Source organism: Ceratina calcarata, unplaced genomic scaffold, assembly GCF_001652005.2.
Source record: "Ceratina calcarata isolate Rehan_Ccalc_2016 unplaced genomic scaffold, ASM165200v1 scaffold180.2, whole genome shotgun sequence".
Classification (NCBI taxonomy): Eukaryota; Metazoa; Arthropoda; class Insecta; order Hymenoptera; family Apidae; genus Ceratina; species Ceratina calcarata.
In genome coordinates this window covers 103,128-120,607 of record NW_017139431.1, presented here as the reverse complement: position 1 = coordinate 120,607, position 17,480 = coordinate 103,128, and the positions used below count along the sequence as shown (strand labels likewise).

The window sequence follows — 17,480 nt, the reverse complement described above, 5'->3', positions numbered from 1 at the left end:
CCGTGTGGCGCGCACTCGAAACTGACGCGTCAATTACCAATGCAGTAGCTATATCAAAGAAATGTAATGTAAATCACTTTAGCGCGATTCCACGGTTGCGCGATGTGAAATGCACCTACGTTGTACCCAAATAAATACAGGTACAGTCGTACGTATGTAATCGTTAAAGCTTAAAAATTAACGACGCCTGGCGGTCGTAGAGCGCGGATTGAGACGGCGTAATCAGCGATATAATTAAAGCGATGCAGCGGCGGCGAAGTGTTTTTGAACGCTTTTAATAGGAGGAGGCGATGTCATTTGGAAAGCAAGTCTGAAATGAAGTTCTCGCTACGGTGTACTATATAAGCGGGAACAATTCCAGGCGTTAACTCCTCTTAAAACCGCGCGGAACGGTGTTAGCTTCGAATAATTCCACGGCATTAATTACTAGATTGTTCACTCGCGTAGTTAAACTTTCTCAGTTCAACGTTTCGACTCTTCCGATTCTTCTAATTCGGAGTCAATAATTTCAAAAGAAATTTCTCCTCGATTCGTTTAACTTCGTCAATCGTCTGTGGGACATTGGATCAGTTTCGGATTATAAAATTGATAGACAACAGGAGTTATTTTTTTTGTAAACACGTGTCCATAATTTATTATCAATTGTTTACTCCATACAGTGACCTGCACAAGTAATGACACGCTCACGTTGCACGCACACACACGCATACGTCCAACAAAAAAAATATATATACGGTCACATCGCGTACAGATATACGCATACAGAGAAACGCGTTCACAGATGTACATGTAAGTAGCACATATGCATATCTGTTTTGTTTTACACATATACAATAATATGTATTTTCGTCGGCATCTCCCGCGTACAATTATCAACAAGGGGGAAATTTTTCGTTATTCATTCTTTTTCAAAATATATATATATATATTTTTTTTTATTCTTCGTCGTTATTTATATAGGACAAGAACGGTGGAAACGATCATACACCATCTTGAAACTTATTACTCTCTTATTATGCGTAGTTCATTGTTTTCTGTGCGTCGTAATATAACTATTTCCTTTTCCCTCCGTTGAAGAATTAACGATACCGGTTATATTAGCTACATTGATGTGCGGCATTCGAACTTAGTAAATACTGGGAGGAAACGAGGGCGAAGTCAGGAAGTTCCGAATTTTCCGTTTCGTTACGTTTGGTTGGATAACGATAATTCAATTAACAAATATCGTTGCTCGTTCGTCCGTGCAATGAACTTTAGCGCGTGTCCGTTCTCCAATTGAAATCTACCCGAAAATGTTTCTTTCCCACCGTTTGCCGGGTAAAAGGAACGTGCACTGATCCGTATCTCGACTGACTTCGATGGCTCGCACAACCACAGCATTCATTAGATACTCCCCTAATATCTTGACTTCAGTATCACAATGATTCAACGTATTGACTATTTTACAGATAATCTTTCGGCCTGTCTGCCTTCTATATATTTTCTAAAAGTTTCGCGACACTAACCGTACGAGCTTCGAAGCTGCATACCGATTTCTATCTCTCTCCTCAACGTTGGGACGCGAAGTACTTTTGCTTCGTTCGTCCCAGGGCTGAAGTTCGGTTCAATATGCGGTATTCGTGGTCGCTACTAATTGTCGTGTCTTGCATATGTAACCACAGGTGCATGAGCTTCTGTTTCCCTTTGTCCTTTCACAATCCTCTCTCATGGACGGCGATAAAAAACGTACGCGGTTTTGTTACAGATTATTACAACATGCGAGGAACGCTAAAATCCTGAGTGTCTAAAAATCTTCGCACAATAATATGCACGAGCTTATACATAAATTCTTCTCGCTCTTATCTTCTCTCTTATCTCTCAATCGCTGCAACAAATCCTTTCGATACTAATGTATCTATCCGTTCCTCAATGCGGAAGTCTTCTAATCACGTCGCGTGCGATATGGAAAAAGTAAAAGGTATTCACGAAACGAAATAATCAAGTTCCATCGCGTTCGCTAAAAAACATTGGAGCGTCGTTCGATTAATTTTAATTGGGTTGATCGCAACATCTCTTTCGTGATACCGTAATTGGAACGTAAAAATTTTCAATCGCTCGGCTTAAATAGATGGTCCACGTTTTGTTTATGATGTTAACATCTACCGTCGAATGTACGGGGGCATTAAACGAAGCAGCGATCTGTTTCACCTTCCGAGGGAATCGTCGACCCGTGTTTGTATCCGCGTGAACAATAGATACAGCTGTACGTTGTAGAAATCAAATCGGCTACCCACACGCGCGGTCGATAGATTTCGTGGACGCATAATACAGTTAATGTACAAGTTGTGCAAATTTTATGCAGAACAACACCCGTTCACGAACATCTCACGTTGAACTCGTCGTGATAGAATCGATAACTTTGTAGCGTAGTATAAATATTTGGGCAAAATTTGTACGATCATTCGTTCGCGCAGCGCAATTTCAAACCATGGATTGAGCTTCGCCTGAATCCGAGAGAATAGATTAGCTAAAATAACGCTCTCAATTTACCGAATCTATTTATCGTCGATGAACAAAACTGCCTAATATCGTTCGTTGCGCTTTGAAGAAAAGATCATCTCTGCGATCTTCCAACGAAGAATGCTATTAAACTCGACTCTGTACAACTGGTCATAAAATACGCGTTAAGATATTTCCATTTTATTATTAAAGACTGTCGAAGTGGACTTTTAACGTGTGGCAACTACCCAGATTCCTTCGTTGGCCTTCACCGATTATAATATAGATTATTTTTATCTCAAGGCAAATATGTTTCACTGTTAGAATTAATCGGTGGCGCCGAGACGTTTGTAGTTTGTGTACACCTGATACGTACACTCACGTACGTATCATGATACATACATAATTACTGATCACTATTCAGTTTCGCACCGTTCCTACGCATAGGAGAAGCACTTTATACGTACACTAAAACATACCCTAATATGCTGATCGAATAGCTGAAATAAAGAGTTAACTTTTAACGTTCACCGTCTTCAATCATAGAAAAATTCATATCGCTTTCGTATAAAAAATATTTTTAAATAAACTTTAACTCAATTGAACAATAAAGTGCTCTTCTCTGGCCTGTTTTTTTTTTGTGCATTACAAATAACGCGCGCATTTTTCGCTAACGTATGTGCAGCGAACAATTATATGTATGTCGCAAATGCACTTTTCGAGTTGCGCGCTAATCCTTTTGAAAAGAAAGTTGAAAGCGCAAATGAATACTCACAGTTCGATAATCGTATATCGAGTTAAACAATTAAATGAGAACGTCATATTCGCGTCGTACTCTTCTCACTCTGATTATAATCTTACACAAGTTTACGTATACCGTACGTACGAGTACGTAGAAGGTATAAGACTAAGAATATCGCGTGCCACAGATTGTAACATCTGAACTCTGTATAAGCACAAAAAATAGTCTACTGGTTGATAGTTGCATCCACATATAACATTAAGTTTCGTTTGCACACGTAATTAGAGCGCATCTTATTTGTACGCCTCCTGTCACGTTTAAATACTAATTGTAAGATAGGCCGTGGCATAATCTTTCTTAACATTTATAAAAACATCTGACATAATCAAAAGTACACGCACCGCATTCGACAAAGCACATACAAATATTTCGAATCTACAGATTAATCGACGAAAACAAAGATACTGTATAATATCATGACGTTAATAAAAAGTTTTCTAAAACGCAATACACTGCACGCATTACACGGTATTAGAAATAAATTATCTAATAAACGACTGACCGACCATCACTTTCACTGGCTAAAATTAATGCGTACAATATTTCATGGAAAATTCGAACACGACCGATGTTTTACATCAGACCTCAGTATATACGAAAGCCAATAGTCTAATAGCAAAGGCAATACTGCCAAATGTGGAATACTTCATTCTTCATTCAGAATATTAATTACTCATTAGGCTCCAAATACCTAATACATACTCGTATTTACTGACGAAAGAGAAACTCGTTGTCTATTCAAAGAATTAATTTTTCTTAAATGATATTTACATTTACAAAAAAACGACTTGAATAAAAAACGCTTCGCGTGAAGATTAAGGGAAAGATAAAATGTAAAAAGAAATGTTGAACCAAAAGGCATATTTTAGTCTTGTTGTTCTTTCAAAAGACATGAAGGACTTAGGAAACAAGGGGGAAAGTCATTTGAACTGAAATAAAATAAGTAAAAATGCTTGAAGCTATTTCTTTTTACGCTATTTAAAACAGGAGTCAATTGTATAAGAAACCATTATAGTCATTTCATGACAGGATCTTATTACGTGAGGAAGTAAAAAGATTTCTATAGAATTATGCATTGTGCAATAAAAAACGCTCAATTCCATAGTGTTTCATCGATGGTAAAAAATTGATGTGTACACGCGTACTGAGACGTGGTCTCATATTATCGTGATGATGAACAGTCAATATTATCTCCGACAAATTATTTTCGATCTCCCAAGTCTTAACTGATGCTGATTTTTTAGAAAATCTAGATTTGCGTTTCGGAGATACACGTAACATCGTCATCTTTTCGTTTGCCTTATCGTTACTATTTTGTACACTTATTTTACACGAGTGGGACCGATATTCATTGTTTATTAGATAACACATAAGTGAATAAAAAAAAAGTGAAAAATTTCCAAGTTATATGTACCTAAACATACGCGATGGAGGACAAAGACCCACTTTTTTGTTGGCAGGTGCGTATCACTTTTATGACAAAAGCGACCCTTTAAAAAAGTGCGTAATGATTACGCGATCCCTAACACTCGGTCAATAAATTCTCGAGCTTTATAAAAGATTACATTTTGTTGAACGTCTTCGTTTCCTCCGATTTTTCTCCAACTCGGCTGGAGGTTGGTTTCTGATAATACGAACAACCTAGAGCAAAATTAATCGAGCCTCTTAGAAACAACCCGCATGCAACAACAACACAATCTCCTCCTGAACATTCTTTTTCTTACTAATCCCGTACCTCATGGAATGCTGCATCTACATTTAACGGCGGATCTTTGGCAGAGGTTTCAATATAAGGTATACCCAACCGATGAGCCAACTCCCTTCCCTGTTCCTCTGTGACTTTTCTCAAATGTACTAAATCAACTTTGTTGGCTACCAACAGCATGGGATATACATCTCTATCTTTTACCCTAAGTATTTGGGTATAAAAATTCATGATATTCTCATAAGATTGTTTGTCAGTCACAGAATATACTAATAAAAACCCATCACCCTTGCGCATATATTGTTCACGCATGGCACTGAATTCTTCTTGACCAGCTGTATCTAACACTGTTAGGTACAAACAAATCTTTGTACACACAAGAGTATGTTATAGAGCTAATATATAGCACCAAGCATTATACACGGTTCAAGGATAGCAGATAGCAGAAAAAAATGTAGTGAAACAAGAAAAATATTGCTAACAGTAACTCGACTTACCATCCAAGATGCACCATTGCTTGTCTACCTCTGTATGTTGAATGTAACTGTCTTCAATAGTAGGATCATAGTCAGCGACAAATAACTTCTGAAAGAACTGTATGGTGAGAGCACTCTTTCCAACTCCTCCATCTCCAACCACAACCAACTTATAGGTCATAAGGTTGTCATTATTTGGAGGTCGTGTCATTCCGCCTCTGGTTCTCCCAACACCTCCCCCGCTGCTCTGCTTTCTTCTGCCTATTCTGTCAACTCTTCTAATGTATTATTAGCAGCTCGTCTGCTCGTAAATTGTTATGTTCCTCTGGCCGAAGTGTCCTGAAAGGGTTAGCTCAAGTCAGACCGCTGGAACTGACGATACATCGGGTTTCGACTTTCCCAAAATTTTTAATGTATCAAGAATTTGTTCACGTGAAAACGCGAGAAAACTGAAAAACCTGTGCATTATTGCGATGTAACGGGTGTGTCAATTACACTTAATAGGACAAAATTAGAAGCGAAGTTCCCAATGGGCAAATCTCAGGGTTGCATTAGAACTTTGAACTCGGTAATTTAATAAATTCTCTCCACGCTATTTATTCTCGAATCCATTAAAGGACAAACGATATTCACCTTACATGATCTTCTACTCCTATTTCGCGTTCTTCCAGCTGTCAGTCTGGGCCACTGTGCGCAACATTCGTCTCTGTGTATGTAGAGAATTATATTTGTGTGAGTTTCAAACGTAAACGTAATACAGTATGCTTGTATATTTTTATGACCATGCGCGTAAACACAACTACTGTAGCCACATATCTTGCAACTTCATCATATGCATTACAGTCATGCCAATGATTATTAAGTTCGACATCATATGTAAACTAATACGAACACTAATAAAATACCAAACTGAAAATCCTTTCCGTTCGTAAACGATGAAGTCTAATGAATTCACTTGTACTCGAGATTATTATTCTTACCTATCACTGCTATCACTAACGTACGATAAACGTAAGTGGCAAGAATAATTTTGTTATATTGGCAAATATTTCTTAGTCCGTTTGTACTCTAACTTCATGCTATGCAATTTACATCGGCTCAAGCTCAAAGTGTTGGGCACTCGTGAAGACACACGTGTACTGTATAGTTCGTATATACAAACTGTATAGTTCGTAATTGTAAAAATAAAAATATATCGGTACACTCTCGTACCATATAAATTAAACATCTGTGAAAAACAACATACACATATTTTATTTTATACATGATGTGTTATATAGGATGCTAATCTTACAAGCATAATCGATTGTACATACATCGTTAGTTCAACGTTTTTGTGAACTTATTTAATTTTAGTAAGTATACAGTCTCACCACCTGTCATTCTTGAGTATTTCATCGAGTTAAAATAGTTTATGTATAATTCCTATGCTGTTTACTAGTGTCGATCATGCATTTATCAATTTTGAGGTTATATCATAACCTTGCATGTTTGTAAACAATAAGGTTTAAAGCTATTTCATCAGACAATAAAGAAATAAATAAATCGTATGTTAAATAAAATGTCAGTGTTATAAATGAGATATCACTTTTATGTTTGTAGTTACTATTTAAATCAGAAAAAGAGTCATCATGGATGCTGATTTGTATGATGAATTTGGTAATTACATTGGACCTGATTTGGCTTCTGATAGCGAAGATGAAAATGAATATGGAAATGCTGGAGATGATGGGGAAGACAGAGAACGCTCAGATGAAGATATGGAAGAAGACAAAGATGAAACAAGAGAACAATCAGAGCAAGGGAATTCTATGGCTGTTGTATTGCACGAAGATAAAAGATATTATCCAAGTGCTTTAGAAGTTTATGGGCCAGAGGTGATTTGATTATTGTAGCTATCTTAATTGTACAATTCAATTATAACAGTTATTTAATTGCAATGAATTATAGGTAGAAACACTGGTTCAAGAAGAAGATGCTCAACCCTTAGATAAACCATTGATAGCACCAACAAGGAAACCAAAATTTCAAATAAAACAGCAACAACTCCCAGAAACAACGTACAACATAGAATTCTTGGCAGACATGATGGACGCTCCCCATCTGATACGCAATGTTGTACTACTTGGACATCTGCATCATGGCAAAACTACGTTGGTCGACTGCCTAGTAAGGCAGACTCATCCTTATTTACACAGTGTAACAGATGAAAAACCTTTAAGGTATATTACCTATCCATACAACATGAACAGTTCTGAAGTGGGAATTTCTATAATTTACTTAAAGCAAAATTGATTTGTGTTTCCAGATATACAGATACGTTATTCACTGAGCAACAGCGAGGAGTATCGACAAAGGCAACGCCGGTGACTTTGTTACTGCAAGATGTAAAGTCGAAATCTTATCTGTTAAACATATTCGATACTCCCGGGCATGTGAACTTTTCTGACGAAGCTACAGCGGCGATACGTTTATCCGATGGAGCAATATTGATCGTTGATGCCGCCGAAGGCGTCATGTTAAACACCGAACGATTACTGAAGCACGCGCTCCAAGAGAAACTCGCGTTAACAGTTTGTATAAATAAGATAGACCGACTGATCCTAGAACTGAAGTTACCACCCCTAGACGCGTATTATAAATTGAGGCACATCATCGAAGAAATCAACGGATTGATAGCCTTATATTCAGACTCCGAGAATCCGTGTTTCGTGTCGCCCGCAATCGGAAACGTATGTTTCGCCAGTTCCGAGTACAATGTTTGCTTCACTCTGAAATCCTTCGCGGCGCTCTATGCCAAGACTCACCCTGGTCTTAATTCTAACGAATTTGCGAAACGATTATGGGGTGACATATATTTCAATTCGAAAACGCGGAAATTTACTAAAAAGCCGCCGCACAATACGGCGCAGCGTAGCTTCATCGAATTTATTCTTGAACCGTTGTATAAAATATTCGCGCAAGTTGTTGGTGACGTCGATACGACTTTACCCGATGGTTAGTAATCAATTATATATCCGGTCGATAGGTCTTTACTGTGGCGTAACATTTAAACTTGCTTCCACAGTGCTCGATGAATTAGGCATAAGATTAACGTCGGAGGAAATGAAAATGAACATCAGACCTCTATTGAGATTAGTGTGCACCCGATTCTTGGGAGATATGTGCGGATTAGTCGATATGTGCGTAGCTCATGTGCCCAGTCCACAGGCCCACGCACCGGTTAAAGTCCAACATGTGTACACTGGCCCAATGGACTCGCCCCTCGCACAAGACATGATCAATTGCGAACCTGATGTTAGTATTCGTCAAATATTATTCGTATCACGCATTCGGGGACAAACTCTAACGGGGAACAATTATTTACAGGGGAGATTAATGATACACAGCACAAAAATGTATCCTACCGAAGACTGTACTCTGTTCGTGGTCCTTGGTAGGGTAATGTCCGGCACTCTCGAGGCGGGACAACGCGTTCGCGTGTTAGGTGAAGCGTACTCGCGTACAGACGAAGAAGATTCTCGCGTGTTGACCGTGGGAAGGCTGTGGATAAGCGAAGCACGCTACTCAATCGAACTGAACAGAGTTCCCGCGGGCAATTGGGTACTAATCGAGGGCATAGACAGGCCAATCGTAAAGACGAGCACGATCACTGACCTAAATAACTCGGATGACTTGCATATCTTCCGACCTCTCAAGTTTAACACACAGAGCGTGATCAAAATTGCGGTCGAGCCGGTGAACCCATCAGAATTGCCGAAAATGTTGGACGGTTTGAGGAAAGTCAACAAAAGTTATCCTCTATTGGGCACCAGAGTCGAGGAAAGTGGCGAACACGTTGTGTTGGGTACCGGCGAACTGTATCTAGATTGCGCGATGCACGACCTGCGTCGCATGTATTCAGAAATTGACATAAAAGTCGCGGACCCTGTCGTTGCTTTCGCCGAGACGGTGGTAGAAACGAGTTCTCTCAAGTGTTTCGCCGAGACGCCGAACAAACGGAACAAGTTGACGATGATTGCCGAGCCGCTTGAAAGAGGCCTCGCGGAGGACATCGAGGCGGAACACGTAAAAATCACGTGGAACAAGTAAGTACGAAAAGGTCGATGCCTCGCATCGTTACATGCAACGTGACACGAATACCCTTACAGGAAACGATTAGGCGAATTCTTTCAAACGAAGTACGATTGGGATTTGCTGGCAGCGCGAAGCATATGGGCTTTCGGTCCAGACGCTACGGGTCCTAATATTTTAGTCGACGACACTTTACCCTCGGAGGTAGATAAAACGTTACTGAACAGTGCCCGCGACGCGATTATTCAAGGTTTCCAGTGGGGAACCCGAGAAGGACCTCTTTGCGAGGAACCCATACGAAACGTGAAGTTCAAAATTCTAGATGCCGTGATTGCACAAGAGCCCCTTCATCGAGGAGGTATAATAACGTCCATTTATTTCTCTTTATAAATAAAACTCAATTCCTTTTACGTTCTCATAGGTGGACAAATAATTCCGACCGCCAGAAGGGTAGCCTACTCTGCGTTTCTTATGGCAACGCCCAGGTTAATGGAACCTTACTTGTTTGTCGAAGTCCAAGCGCCTGCGGACTGTGTTTCGGCTGTCTATACCGTGTTGGCTAAAAGGAGAGGTCACGTGACCCAAGACGCGCCCGTTCCCGGAAGTCCCTTATACACTATCAAGGCGTTCATTCCGGCGATCGATAGCTTCGGGTTCGAGACTGACTTGCGGACCCACACACAAGGACAGGCGTTCTGTTTGTCGGTGTTCCACCACTGGCAAATCGTGCCTGGCGATCCACTGGACAAGAGCATCACGATTAGACCGCTCGAGCCACAACCAGCCACGCATTTAGCCAGAGAATTTATGTTGAAAACGAGAAGGCGAAAGGGCCTCTCGGAAGACGTTTCTATCAACAAATTCTTCGATGATCCCATGTTACTTGAATTGGCGAGACAAGACGTCCTACTGAATTATCCATTGTAATGTAGCATTATAGTGATTTCTCTTGTAATTCTAATATTAAGATTTATAAATAAACAATTGACTTTGTATAGAAATCTTGTTCGTTTCCAATTTTATTAACCGAACTTCCTGCTTCCCATCTATTAAATTTATTAAATCTAAGGTTTGAATTAACTATTATTTATGCAATTTCTAGATTATGATAGATTAGAATTACGTGTAAGATTCCAGATAAAACGTTCGTTCTCTTTTATTTATGTTTGAGTACTTTCCGTCTTCGACCTAAGGTTTAAGTGTCTTAAGAAATGTTTCCAAATAAAGGCAAGGTCTTACGTTATAAATAAAAGTTTCACCAACGAATGTGGAACATGTTACGACAGACCGCGTTCGAAAGTGGATCGCGACATATGGACGAGAACATCGCGTTCACGTTGTTATATCCGAAGTAAAATCGCAGATGACTGAATAATTCAATGATTCGTGAAAAAGTAACAAGTATTCAGACGACAAGTACAGCTCCTTATTATTTCATGCAACATCCGTTTAGGGAATGAAGGAAACGATTGAATTTATGTTCAAAAATCAATAACGCTTTCGTGCTCCGTCGTTGCCAGCGAAACGGTCAAGCATACCTTTGATAACATTCGATAAAATAGTTCGATGCTGTCTAAACGAATCGGGGATCACGAAGAACGAATGTTACAATGAAATAAACGATGTATAATAAAAAGACACGAATGGCAGTTTTATGTCGGAGATTCGAGACGGGACGACGCGACGGTAGAAAGACGGGCAGCGCGCGCAGTTGATAGGCGGGCCCGCAACTGCGCACATTCGAAAGGGTGGTCGAAGTAGTCGGAGCCTGTCGCCATTTTCCTGTTTCTGACTCTGCCCATTCGACCGCCCATGAACGTCGATCGACCAAGAGACTCGTGCTCTCTCGATGGACGGCAAAACCAGGTTCCCCTGACAACTGTCTCTTTTCAAGGCGATGTCGCTATGAAACGAACCAACAGCGTTGTCGCCGATCGATCAGTCGACTTCTCATATTTCTCTCTCGCACTCTCTTCCGTTCGTTCCCACCGAATGGCACACACGCGTAATCGCGCTTCCTTGCGGCTTCATCTTTGCGCTAAACTCGGCCGCAATACTGTTCGCTGTTTAGTAAATACAAAATGTTTAGGACATCTCAGTTGGATTCACTAGAACGATAAAACACGTATAACAAGTTCTACTCCTAATTCTCCTAATTCTAGTAGTGCTTAAACTTACGAAGCGATAATCTAGCACTTGGCGCTATTTTATTCTGCATCCTACACACAGAAATTCACTTAAATACTTACTTTCAGAAAACGTCGATAGCCTAATCGCCTGTTAGATATCGTAGCTACTTGTCTGGAGATTCTGGGGTAAACCTCGTGTTGTTCTTCAGAGTCCTCTCACCAGAAGAATTCGTTTCCTCCCCCACTCCGTGGCCGGACTCTCAGAATATTTTTATTATAATGCAATTTGTTAAACGGCACCATGACTTCGAACACTGGCCGCGACACGTATCCCTCCAATGTGCAACAAAGTATCGCTCGAGCTCGCCAGAACTCTTGCAGTTCCGGCAATCGTCGGCTACAGATATCTCTACTTACCATGTATCCGTCCTTTGACAGACACAATGGCCGGTATTCAGAGTCGTGACTTATATTTAAGATCGTCTTAAGCATTTGCTATCCCTATCTATCCCATATTTTCAGTTCCTGTCTTCTACAGGAAACAGCGACTTAAGCAAATTCCTAAAGCGATCTTAAATATAAGTAACGACTTTGAATAACGGCCAATGTTTTAAATATCGACGATTCTTAAAAACTAGGCCGCACATTCTTTACGTGTTGACCTCGATACGTGCAATCATCCTTAAAAAGGATTTGCCGCTAGGACGCCGATGAAATTGAAACTTCGTTCTACGCTTCAGTGGATTAAGACGCAGCTCGTATTTAAATAGAAATTCGTGGCGAGAGAGCGATCGTCAACTGCAGACTCGTCGGCGGCAAAAGAACGGTGAAACGTACGAAAAATGCGTGGTGCGGCTAATCAGGATTAACCGGTTACCAGTCCTATAAATAGCGTGACAAACTGAATTTACAATAGCGAGTGATGTACTGGCGGGAGATACCGTTGCGTAGATATTTCTTGAATGCAGTAAGTATACTGATTCTCGCGACGCGTTATCGGCACGCGCCGCTGCATTTGTATACATGACTGTCGCCGTAACTAGAATATACATGACGCTTACTTATTAAGCCACGGCCGGCTTATTTCTTTCGCACGCACACGAATACTTGCGAAACTGTTACTAAAAACTCTCAAAGCATTGTGGATCGAACTCGTTTAATAAGCAGCTTCGTGGTCGGTGCCCCCATTTACTGGCACGCAGTGACCACCTTTATGCCCTCCGATATTCATGCACGCGCGTGTATACATTTTTGTTATACAAGTCATCACACAACTACTCGAGAGGCGTTTTTTTTATCGCCGGTACATTACAACCGTATTTTATCTCTGTACAAGCTACATCTCATAATCAGACCGGTGCGGAAAGAGACTGCACAGTCAATCGCCGTTGCAGTATCAGTCCAACGAGTTTCTTGCATAGATTAGCCCGTAAGTACCGAGCGCTGCGTTTCTTCTCAAAAGCGCATTCATTCCAAGAATTCCAGCAATCCACTTGAACAATTTCTTTATGCTTCAGAGCAGTTGAAGAAAAGATCCCTTTTCGAAAGGGATTATACCAGAGCGAACAAAGTAGAAACGAAGCAGCCGACGCAAACTGATCTACGGGTAGCCAGTGGCGATGATCGATCGAACCGTTTCGCTTCTTGACGACGACGCAGGTATGAGTGCTCGTGAATCGTTCATCGATCTTCGCTGGGTTCGATCGTTGGAACGCTGGATCGACGATCGAAGGGTACGAAAAGTGAGAGAGCGTAGAAAGGGCATGATCGGAGGGAGAGCGACGCAGGGAAAGGAAATCGCGGAAAAGGACGAGGTCCGGAAAGGAAACGAGTTGGTTCGTCGACGCTCGCCGACGCTCGGCGTCGCTCGTGCGACTCCGTCACAGCGAGGCGGGGTTTAGGCGGGGTCGATACGAGCGGAACCCGTGCCTTACCATCGTTTCCGTGCAGCGTCGTTCTAATCGCACCGTATCGAAAAGTGGCAACGGCTACTGCCGCAGTTCGGCGCCACCGTTGCACACATTTGCTCTCTCTCGGTGGCCTCCATCGCCGCCGCCGCCGCCGCCGGATCCCTGATATCATCGTGCATCGTCGCACTCATTCGAGAGTCGGCCGAATGCACCGAATCGAGTCGTGGCCAGAGAGAGCGGTTACGTTAAATACGTCGAGTCGCGAGTCGCGAGCCGAGGCCCCGTGAGTTCTCGCTCGGAGGCGGGGGCGACGCGCGGAGGGGAACCAGAGGTCCAGGGAGAGGGACAAGGAAAAGCCTAGGCGTGGGGGAGTCGAGGTCAGAGGAGGATAGAGCAACCACAAGCGAGAGCGCGCGCGCGCGGACCTGTCGACCCACCGGTCGATCGACAACCACGTCGTCGACGGGCGCCAACCTCGACGACGATCAGGAAGAACGTGACTAGTAACAAGGATAGTAACACACGAACCTTGACTACGTTCTGCTCTCGATCGGAGCAAGAGGGGCAAAGTGACGTATCGGAGGATCGCGGGACTGATTGTGCGAGAAAGAAGAAGGTGATAAAGGAGGAATGGAAATGAAGAGATAAGCGGAGGATCTCAACGGAAAGAATAGAGGAAGAGTGAGGAAAGGTGGAAGGAAGGAAGGAAGGAAGGAAGGAAACAAACAGGGAAGAAGGGAAGGGGAAGGAGAAACAGAGAATCGGGTCGAAATCGTCGGGCATGTGCGCCGCGACGTACTCGCAGGCGGTAGGGACGTGATGATACGTAGCTCGCGGCGTGCGAGTTATCAGGATTGCTCGCGGTCACGGGTTCGTGACGGCCGTAGTGAGGAGTGCGACGGCGTGAGCGACGACAACGAGCGCGCTATCGCGAGAGAGAACCTCGGGGCGCCGCACGCCGACGGACGGAGCGGCGGCGTTGCCACCTCTCTTCGCCCGCTGCACCGCGAGCGAGAACCGATACGGCAACCAAGAACACCGTCGTTGCCACGTCCGCTGGTACGTTCCGCTGCCAGCCGGGACGGCAGCTCGCTGCTGCCCACGGCGACCATCTCTCTCGGTTAGCTGGTAAGCACCTACACGTAAGCCTCTATAGCCGCCCTGAAACGTGTGGTAGTCGCGTGAATCGACCGACGGGCTCGTACGTACGCTCGGTGTGCATTCGCGATCCTCCGACGAAGATAGGAGCGCTGCCTCGCCGCGATGCCCGATGCTACCCGCGAGATCCTGTTGCCTGGAATAGCTACCGTCCTCTCGGACCAGTACGTCGACGTTCGGAACAAAAACGCTCGAACCATCGATGTTACCGTGGCAACGCTCCTATCGACGACGGCTACCCTCGCGGATCTCGATTCCCGTTCTCTCCTCTGTACATTTTTTATCATTCCGTACTCTTCTTGCCGCTTCGCGATCGAATCCGTTTCTTCCGCTGGCGTATTTTTCGCGGCCTCGCGCAACAGACGTGACCGGCATCGCGAGCGCGGGTCGTTCGTCCGATAAAAAATTTCGATCCCGACTCACTCGAGAAACGCGAACGAACCCGAGAAACCGCGACCTACTCGGTGAACGAATTCGGTCCTCCACGGACTTGGCGCCAGACCTTTCTCAAGTTCGAACACGAAGGCCCTTCTACTCGTTCTTTCTCTTTTCCTCTCCGATTCACCGTCTCTCCCCTTTCGTACAGTTCTTCATTACTTCTGCCATTTCTGGTAGACCCCACCTTATTCCTCTCTCTCTCTCTCTCTCTCCCTCTGTCTATCTGTCTCCTTCTCTGTCTCGTTTATCTCCCGTGCTACCGACCTTGGTGGATCATTCACAGACCGAAATTGCTTGGACGCGTGTAGCCGACTATTGCTGTACGACGACGCAGGTGGTCGGGCCTTTCCTCGATTTCGTTAGCCATGCGCAGTGACACTTGGCCTCCGTGTTATTATCGCGCGGGAGATCTGTTCACGCGAGCTCTAAAAACCTAGTTTTTCCTACACCGACGTGTTCGCGTGACTGACTAGTTTCACTGTCAAGTACCTTTCACGCGATCCTCTCGTCGTTTGTCGCGCAAATTCAAGATTCCAACAAAAACCGTACGTCGCGATTGTCACTGGATTTCGTTCATCGCCTCGATAACGACCGATCCGAAGGTTCGCAGAAAACCTGCTACGTTCGCCGCACTTGCGACCACTTAACGACAGCTCGCGAAGAACCGCTCCGCTATTAGAACGAGCGTACGTTTCTGAGTATATTTCGTATCGCACGAGAGGAGATTCGTTCGCGCGCGATACGCGTGCTAAATGTCTACCTTTTCCTTCGACGCGCTCAACGCTCCCTCGGTTAGAAAATGTTATCGCATTTTGGTCGCGTCGCGAAGAGCAAGGGAAGAGAAACCATCCCCTTTAAGAGATAGACCTTAAAGTCAGAACCGTAACTCGTTTCTCTCCCCCCATCGGATTTCACGAGATATTTCATTATTCTAAATATATCGACTGCGCGTACGAATCACCGCTTCGAACGCGGTGTCTATCCTAACGCGATTACCACCCACGTGTGTTTCCTCCCTGCGAGATGGTACGCGCGCTGTGGGAAAACTACCTGCATTTGCCGGAATCCTCCGGCCATTGCTAGAAACCGCATCGATGTCGCGACGTAGATATCAGTGCGTGCGTTATGCGATTTAATTTTAGATAAGACAGAGACCGCGATGCGACGCGTTCCCTGCCCTGTGCAATGAATCGCGACGATCCATGCATGTATACATACATATTTCATGCATGACATACATGTATTTAAAGCGACATCGATTTCAACCAGCGCACGACGCACGGAATGAGTTTCGTAATTAATTGAGAAAAAAAACGTCGTCCGTCAATGTTTACTCGCGCGGAATTAACAATCGGATGGCACAGCTGTTTCAGAACCGAGTAGCGACATGGAGGCGACGGAGAGGGAGAAGCCGTTGGTTAAAGACTTGAACGAACATATCGTGTGTCCTCTCTGCAGAGGCTACCTGATAGACGCAACGACGCTAGTGGAATGCCTCCATTCTTGTTAGTATTTACTTGAATTTTCTTTGACTAATCGAAATTCTAGCCGCGCGATCGATCGGAAGATGGCATCTTCCAAGATATTAACTTTTGCATGTCATCGGGTTTATTATCATTCATTAGCAATGGAAAAATGTGCGAGCTTATCGAAGTTGTTGATGCCGCTCGGCTACGATGGAGCAAGCGCAGTGCCGTACATTGAACGGACATATCTGCTTAGATGCCTCGCGCTCGTAAAATAGTTCGTCTGCCCCTTTGGCAGGGTAGCTAAATTCGAGGAGGGTGACTAACTGCTCCGCTCTTCGTTCCGCGCGCAACTAATATCCTCTTGGATTAGCAAGATCTCGAAAGCCCTGAGAAAGCGCTTAAACGTCGGTTCAGACACTTTACGAATGATACGCTTTTGATAAAAAATATTTAGCACTTATATTATCAGACAGACGTTGGACATAATTGCGGGAATCGCTTAAAAATCGTTCGTCCACTACTAACAAGATTCGATGTGAAATTTTATATTGTACGTTCAGTCACGTTCCTACTTGAGTCGCGTATCGTTCTAGTCAAAACATTCTTTGAGAGAATGTCGGATGAAATTTGTCTGAATTGAAACGCGACGCGTATAAACGTCTATGTTTAATAACAATACTTATAATATTTTCCTGAACTGAATCGTTGAAGTTCTATGAACCGTAAGATCCACGCCAAGAGTTCAAGAAATGTCATAAGAAGTTTTATTCAATATTTGTAGCAATCATGACATTTACAGAGAATTGTTGCATTTATATTTTTTCATAAATTAAATTAAAAT

The 17,480-nt window shown here is 43.1% G+C and overlaps 3 protein-coding genes across 9 annotated transcripts in view; 2 read left to right on the top strand and 1 right to left on the bottom strand.

Moving 5' to 3' along the window:
• Positions 1-602: 602 nt before the first annotated feature.
• Positions 603-6,466, bottom strand: LOC108633060 (ras-related protein M-Ras). Of its 3 annotated transcripts, none has more exons than XM_018038025.2 (5): positions 6,442-6,466; positions 6,095-6,167; positions 5,483-5,800; positions 5,016-5,332; positions 603-4,921 (listed from the first exon to the last, which is right to left on the bottom strand). In XM_018038025.2, exons 3-5 carry the CDS (start codon positions 5,670-5,672, stop codon positions 4,832-4,834), a joined length of 597 nt encoding a protein of 198 aa, XP_017893514.1. In that variant the 5' UTR covers positions 5,673-5,800; positions 6,095-6,167; positions 6,442-6,466; the 3' UTR covers positions 603-4,831. The 3 variants fall into 3 exon arrangements, with proteins under 3 accessions (XP_017893514.1, XP_026666816.1, XP_017893513.1); XM_026811015.1 differs by having other exon boundaries at positions 6,100-6,167; positions 6,442-6,458; XM_018038024.2 differs by lacking the exon at positions 6,442-6,466 and having other exon boundaries at positions 6,095-6,181.
• Positions 6,467-6,569: 103 nt separating this feature from the next.
• LOC108633078 (116 kDa U5 small nuclear ribonucleoprotein component) lies at positions 6,570-10,536 on the top strand. The gene is made up of 8 exons (XM_018038060.2): positions 6,570-6,816; positions 7,064-7,338; positions 7,412-7,683; positions 7,770-8,458; positions 8,529-8,758; positions 8,831-9,549; positions 9,613-9,893; positions 9,957-10,536. The coding sequence occupies exons 2-8, from the start codon at positions 7,093-7,095 to the stop codon at positions 10,460-10,462; spliced, it is 2,943 nt and encodes a 980-aa protein (XP_017893549.1). The 5' UTR covers positions 6,570-6,816; positions 7,064-7,092; the 3' UTR covers positions 10,463-10,536.
• Positions 10,537-14,481: 3,945 nt separating this feature from the next.
• The window catches only part of LOC108633048 (polycomb group protein Psc), a 13,750-nt gene continuing 10,751 nt past the window's right edge, over positions 14,482-17,480 (top strand). Inside the window, exons 1-2 of one of the 5 annotated variants that reach the window (XM_018037997.2) lie at positions 14,482-14,702; positions 16,535-16,675. In XM_018037997.2, the coding sequence (XP_017893486.1) occupies positions 16,558-16,675 (118 nt within the window). In that variant the 5' untranslated portion in view covers positions 14,482-14,702; positions 16,535-16,557. The other 4 variants (XM_026811013.1, XM_018037995.2, XM_026811014.1 and 1 more) reach the window with 4 other exon arrangements.

What these genes read in the sequence shown, in the direction of transcription:
- LOC108633078 (XM_018038060.2), top strand. Translation starts at nt 7,093, where the DNA reads ATGGATGCTGATTTGTATGATGAATTTGGTAATTACATTGGACCTGAT. An exon ending in TAGAAGTTTATGGGCCAGAG is followed by an intron (nt 7,339 to 7,411) that starts GTGATTTGATTA and finishes AATGAATTATAG; the next exon opens with GTAGAAACACTGGTTCAAGA. An exon ending in TGATCAATTGCGAACCTGAT is followed by an intron (nt 8,759 to 8,830) that starts GTTAGTATTCGT and finishes AATTATTTACAG; the next exon opens with GGGAGATTAATGATACACAG.
- LOC108633060 (XM_018038025.2), bottom strand. Translation starts at nt 5,672, where the DNA reads ATGACACGACCTCCAAATAATGACAACCTTATGACCTATAAGTTGGTT. An exon ending in GCAATGGTGCATCTTGGATG is followed by an intron (nt 5,333 to 5,482) that starts GTAAGTCGAGTT and finishes TGTACCTAACAG; the next exon opens with TGTTAGATACAGCTGGTCAA. An exon ending in TAGATGCAGCATTCCATGAG is followed by an intron (nt 4,922 to 5,015) that starts GTACGGGATTAG and finishes ATTTTGCTCTAG; the next exon opens with GTTGTTCGTATTATCAGAAA.